This window comes from Lissotriton helveticus, chromosome 2_1, assembly GCF_964261635.1.
Source record: "Lissotriton helveticus chromosome 2_1, aLisHel1.1, whole genome shotgun sequence".
Taxonomy (NCBI): Eukaryota; Metazoa; Chordata; class Amphibia; order Caudata; family Salamandridae; genus Lissotriton; species Lissotriton helveticus.
In genome coordinates, this window is record NC_136059.1 from 1,876,145,155 (window position 1) to 1,876,151,546 (window position 6,392).

The window sequence follows — 6,392 nt, forward strand, 5'->3', positions numbered from 1 at the left end:
TTCTGTTCCTTCTCTCCTTGGCCCAGCAGGGCTCTGCTCTGGGCACTATCAAGGGTAATCTTTCTGCCATCTCCGCTTTATGCTGCTTCCTGATCACCCTTCTCTTTTTAAGTCCCCGTTTGTTAACCGTTTCCTGAAAGGCATTACGCACACGTTTCCTCCCGTGCCGTTCATAAGGCCTCAATGAGACTTAAACCTTGTCTTGACATATCTGATGTGCGCTCCGTTTGAGCCTCTTCATAACGGACCTTTGCATTGTCTTACTCTAAAGACGGCTTTCCTGGTAGCTTTCACCTCTGCCAGAAGAGTGAGTGAGCTCCAGGCCCTTTCTTCAAAACCTCCTTTCCTTTCTGTTCATCCGGACAAGGTGGTTTTACGGACCCGTCCTTCCTTCTTTCCAAAGGTTGTTACACTCTTCCACATCGGGCAGACCATCACTTTGCCCACCTTCTTTCCGCCTTCGCGCCCTTCGAAAGAGGGAGAGGCTCCACAGTCTGGACCCAAAACATGCGCTCTCATTTTATGACGCGCACACAGCAGTTCCGGGTGGATGACCAACTCTTTGTTGGCTATGTGGGTGCCAAAAAAGGTTGGGCCGTGCAAAAACGGATCATCTCTCGGTGGGTCATTCTCTGCATCAAAGCCTGTTACTCGTTGGCTAAGAAGGAGCCTCCTGTAGGGCTGCGTGCCCTTTCCACCAGGGAAACTGCAACAACTACTGCCTTGGGACGTGGCGTTCCCTTCGCAGGATATTTGTCAGGCAGCTACGTGGGCCTCGCTGTACAGGTTTACTAAGCATTACTGCCTTGACAGTCAAGTCCGAAGAGACTGCTTCTTTGGCCGTTCTGTTCTCCGTGACTTTCTGATGTAATCCTGTTTGCAGACCCTCCACCGGGTTGGTATTACTGGGGTATCTATTCTAAAGTAAGGAATCTATCACTAACGTCTCTTTCAGCTGCACAAGTAACGATGTATCTATAAGAGACATTAGTTGTTGATAGATTCCTTACTGCCCTCCCTTGCCAACTGATAACTAGGGTTAAGGTCATCCCTTTAAGGGCCCTAGTTTAAATGCACCAGTGGTCCGTTTCTTGCATGGCTCTGCGTTCCTGGCACGGAAAGTCATGTACAGAACTGACACCAGCGGGCATGGGTGGGCTAAGTAGCCTCTGTGATGTCATCTCGGCGCATACGACGCCAGCGACGGACGCGGAGCCGCAGGATGCCATCTACTGAAGCGCAGAGGTACTGCTAAGCAAAACTTTCCGGATCCAATCTGATGCCTGGGGATATTCTAAGGTAAGGAATCGATCACTAACTAATGTCTCTTACAGATATATTGTTACACAAGTAGTGACTTGTGTATTTATGAAGGACCGGCTCACTTCTCTCTTCCAGGAGACCTCAACCTCCCTGGAGGAAAAAACTAAAGTAAGGATTATTAGTCGCTTCATAGCCAGGACCCTTATCCTACACTAAAAAACGAGAGTAGGAGTAACGGTTTCTGGGGAGTATGTGGAAATATTTTCAGCACTATATGTAGGTGCGCGCACGGCCCCTGATGCTGTTATGTACTCGGGGGGAGGGGGGCTTTATGCGGCCGGAACATCATTCCATTGATTAATAGTGGCAAATTTCATTTACAGTGTTCAGATTAAACAAAAGTGCGGCGCTAAGCGCTACATGGAGCACTTTTCAAGAAGCGTGCTGAGAGGCAGAAATACAGGAACAAGTGAGGCCTACTTGAAGAGGGGGGGGCAGCACACTCCCCTCACTTTTAGCTGCCTCAGGCGAGTGCATCTCAGCGCTAGGAAAGACGGCGGAAGACGAATGCCAGTGATCCCGACCATGGGAACGTCACAGGGACCCATACGAGCCCCGGGCTGGCTGTAACCAGGCGGGCGAATCACCACGAGATCAAACCGTGCTGGTTCCCTCGGCGGATGCAGCGCTTGCCCTGACCACCCTTACTTGAATGGGAAGCTAAAGGCATAATAAGGTTAATCCCAAGATATGTGGTTTTACTCCATTACGACCTCTCGCCGCACTATCGGCCACGTGAGAGCCGGCTGTAAGGGGGTGGATGCGCCTGTTACGCTCAGGCCCCTGGTCCTGAAACCCCACGACCCAAGAACAGGAGCCCGGAAACGAGGGGAGAGATGAAGCCAAAATGGGAAGCGTGGGACGGTAAGTGTTCTTCTTACCAAGGCTCTGCATGTACTGATCAAACTGTAAGCCCTGTCCTTTTCGAATTGAGGGGCGTATTTTTCTTTCGCCCCTCTTCTCCATTGGCTGGAGGAGAGGAGAGGAGAGAAAGAAATGAAAAAAACACGCCCCTCAATCCAAAAAAGGACGGGGCTTACAGCGAAATGAGAACGTCACAGAGACCTCTTCTCCAATGGCTGGCCGCCGTTTAGGAGGCCAGCCAATGGAGAAGAGGGGCAGAGTTTACCCTCGCTACTCTGAGACATTAAGTCTCGCTGGCGAGACTGCGCATGTGCGCATCCTACGCCAGTCTCGACCTAATGAACTGGCTCTGATGTTGCTGACTGGATATGAAGAGAGACTGATGGTGACATATGCCCCGTTAAAAGAGCAGAGTGCTTTCCAGTTCTTGGGTGTGCACTGGTCTACACTGCCCTACGTTCCTTCCTCATTTTCGTGAAAGCTTTGTCAAGGTTTTTCTACCACTATTGTTTCGTAATGACCCTTTATTGTTAATTAGTGGTTTTCTATAAAAAAAGAAACTGAAGTGTGACCAGTAGTCTTCTGTTAGGCTGCTAAAAATGTAAATGTTTGTTCAAACATGGACAGTGACTGGCAGATTCTGGAGCAGTGTAAAGAATAGCCAAAATACCATCCAGTGATGGACATACAGAGTAATAGACACACAACCACACTGATAGACCTGCAGAGACATGTACGAGGAGCAGCAAACACAGGCACAAGTAGAAATAACCCGGATCATATAGCGATATGCTTGGAGGAGCAGGCACAATTGAGATGGAAGTAATTATGTTTAGATTCGGGCATGCTGCAAGGAGCCAAAGTAGGGCTGGCCACAGTCTCTGGCTGAAACTAGAGCATGCACGACCAGACGCTGGTAGAGTCACCTATTTGTTGCATACGAGAGTGGGGGATGGGCAGGAAAAAATAATTGTGTGAGAAGGTCCATGCAAGTGCATGCAAAATGGAAGCAATTTCAGGCAGGTATATGTAGGAATTGATAGTCCTTTGCTAGAGCGGATATGTGCTGATTAGATATGAGAAACACACTCAAAGCCAAATATCCGCATCTGAACCCAGTACCATCCTGTTTTTAAAACGCTTCCCCTAATTGACTGCGCTACTTTAAATCGACATGAAAAGCTGATGGCATTTTTCTGTTCGATGTTCAGTACCCTTGTGTGGAAATTCCAGTGTAGTAACTAATCAAGTTGATGCATGAAGTAACATCGATTTTATTTTTCTAATGCCATGCAAAGTAATTTTCCTTGTTAATTGCCTGTATGTCTGCACTTATAAGAAAACTTTCTTTTTCAGAAAAATATGACTATGTAGGCCGACTGCTCAAACCAGGAGAGGAACCATCAGAATACACAGATGAGGAAGATACTAAAGATCATCCGAAGCAAGATTGAACTGTGTAAATAACCAAAGTTAGGGGCCTTCAGAACTGCAACGTCTTTTCACCCCAGTTCCCATTCAAAAAACATCCCACGTGTTTTGGTACAGGATATCTTCTGCAGACTATTCACGAAATTTTGTACAAAGAAAGTACAGCAATGTACTATTGCAAGAAAACTTTTAATACTTGGCGTTTAAAGTTTATGCTGCCAAATATTTGTTCTCTGTTGCGGTTGTGTTGTCTGGTAAAACTTAATGATGAGCGCCGTGGATTATGAGAATCAACACAATATATATACACTATCACTATTTTTAGTAAGGCGAATGAATTTGTGTTCACATGGTCTCAAAACAAGCTGTTCTTCTTGGAAACCTATTCACATGCTGTATTGTATTTTTTTTCTCAGCATTAAAATACTCATTTGATATTCATGTACTTAACTACATGTAGTTTGCACTACTGAAAACTGGTGTTAAAAATGTGAAATTCCAAGCTTGTTTTGCCATGGACTTTTCCAGACCTTCTGGGCAACTTTGTCTCAAATGTGCTGCAGTTGGGGAGGTGAGTGGTTAAGCTTGGTAATCAAATGAACTTGTATAGAACTATTCTTTCAGCCCTCAAATTCCAGAGACACTCATTACTCCCAATGCATCATCAAATCTATTAACTGTGCCTTATTTCTCTTAAAAACACTTGAATTGTTCTCATGAGAATTCCCAATGTATACTAGTCACTGCAAAAGTTGGAAAGTTGAAGGCGGGTTAGTCTGTATTGACTGGAAGACCTTAATGTCACTCTGTAAATAGATTGTAAAAGGAATACTCAGTGTTACTGCCGTATGTTAATTAGCACAGATCTAATTAGCATACAACGGCCAAATGCATTCCCCCTCTATACTTTATTTTTGTCTTTTAAACAAAATCCAAGAGCTACCTAACATTTGGGAGTTTAACCTTCACATCTGTGTGGGACAGTATGTGTGAGTGAGTGTGAGAGCTGGAAAGTATAGTTTCAGCAGATATTGTAAATATGAGTACCATTTTAATAAAGCATGTATAAATAAACCTGATGCTTTGTCAATAAATGAAATTGTTTTGGCAAGTTATTAATGTTGTCATGAAATATGTTTGTATACAGAATAAAGGCACCAAATTGATGATTGAATTGTTACAAGTGAATGCTGTTTCAAACAACTATTTGTGTCCTTTTGGAAAGGTTGTGCGCTTATATAAAACTGATCCGAATTGAAATGTAGATTTCCTTTTTAAGTTAAACCTTTATACAAGGGTTTGACTTATTAACTTATCAGCTCATAGGGACCTTCTGCTTACTCATGGAAGATCTCGGAAGTGCTTAACTGAATGTTCTTTTCTATTAACCATTTAAATAACCTCTGAAATTGGCAAGTATTTTTTTAATGATAAGTACTTAGTACATATCACCTTCCCAATACTGAAGGCGTTTCTCAAGGTTATAAACCACCCTGGAGTTTTTTGTTGCTTGGCGGTTTCTTTCTCACCTTCTGATGTCCTATGCATTAAGGTGAAAATATGCATTCGGATTCAAATCAAAGACGGCATGATTTCAGGAAGACTGGAAACCTATTCCATTAAAAGAGTAGGCGGCATCTGTTTGCGGTCATTGGCGCTGTAATCTTACAGAAACATAAAATGAAATTGATCACCAGCCATCCGTGCATGTCTAACCTTCAATACATTTAGGTAAAATCCTCACTGCTTAATTAAAAGTACCTCTATTAATTCCAGAACATTTTAAATACACCTCGCCTATTCCAAACACTGTAGATAAGGCTCTTTCAGAGCGAGAAGATGGTAGATAGTGCAGCCTCCTTTTTCCGTACACATTTTGTTTGCTCAAATCTGGAGTAAAAAAAAGAACAGGGTTGACCCTCTTTACTGGTTCGGCACTGTGTGTCTGAGACAAGAAAAGAAGGTGAGCAACAGGCCAGCAGGCTGCAGAGGTGTTGACTACTTCTATCACCAGCATTTGAAATGTCCATAACCCCCTCATGTGCAGTTAGCCTGCGGCCAATCTCTTGCTGGCTCTGCAGGTACTTGGTATGTGTGGAAGAAAAAGGGCCCCTGCCTAAAAGGATAAACCCTGGCAAGGTAGCTATATTTTTAGAAGGAAGAAAGGTTAGCACCAGGTTCTGTGCATATTTTAAAGCATCTTACTAGACGTACAAACTGACTGAATACTACTGTGAATAGTATTGATTTTTCCTTTATTGCATTCTTATTTGAGAATGTTTTTTCAAACTTTTTTCATTTTTTTTACAGTAGCAAATTTACAATAGATAATTTTTCAAACAATCATTGTTCTGTACATAAATTAATTCTCAGTGCTCACAGAATACAAAAAGTGTATAATACAATTCATTAATCAATGTTCATATACAGAACCAAAATTCCATTCAACGCGTTTCGGCGTATGCCTTCCTCAGGAATTATGTATTTTTGTCACATATGTGGTTACTATAAGAAAAAATTAATTCAATCAGTTATTCATATTTTCTTTACAAGTTTCAAATATAAACGTCTAATAGATTGCAATATTTATATTTCTAACAACTTTATTTCTGTACTGTTTCTACTGGGAACTTCTCTAGCCCCATCAGGTTCAATTCCAACTCTACCACAGTTTATTAATACCATATTTACATTCCATTTCTATACATATTTTCAATACGAATATTTATCTCACTCTCTACAAAATATACACTATTTACATATTAACAACATTA

General features: G+C 42.6%; 1 protein-coding gene across 1 annotated transcript in view; it reads left to right on the forward strand.

The window, feature by feature from the left end:
- Positions 1-4,712, forward strand: part of PGRMC2 (progesterone receptor membrane component 2) — a 121,002-nt gene extending 116,290 nt beyond the window's left edge. Inside the window, exon 3 of the mRNA XM_078676793.1 lies at positions 3,544-4,712. Coding sequence (XP_078532919.1) covers positions 3,544-3,641 — 98 coding nt within the window. The 3' untranslated portion in view covers positions 3,642-4,712. The remainder of the gene's footprint in view (positions 1-3,543) is intronic.
- The last annotated feature ends 1,680 nt before the right edge of the window (positions 4,713-6,392 follow it).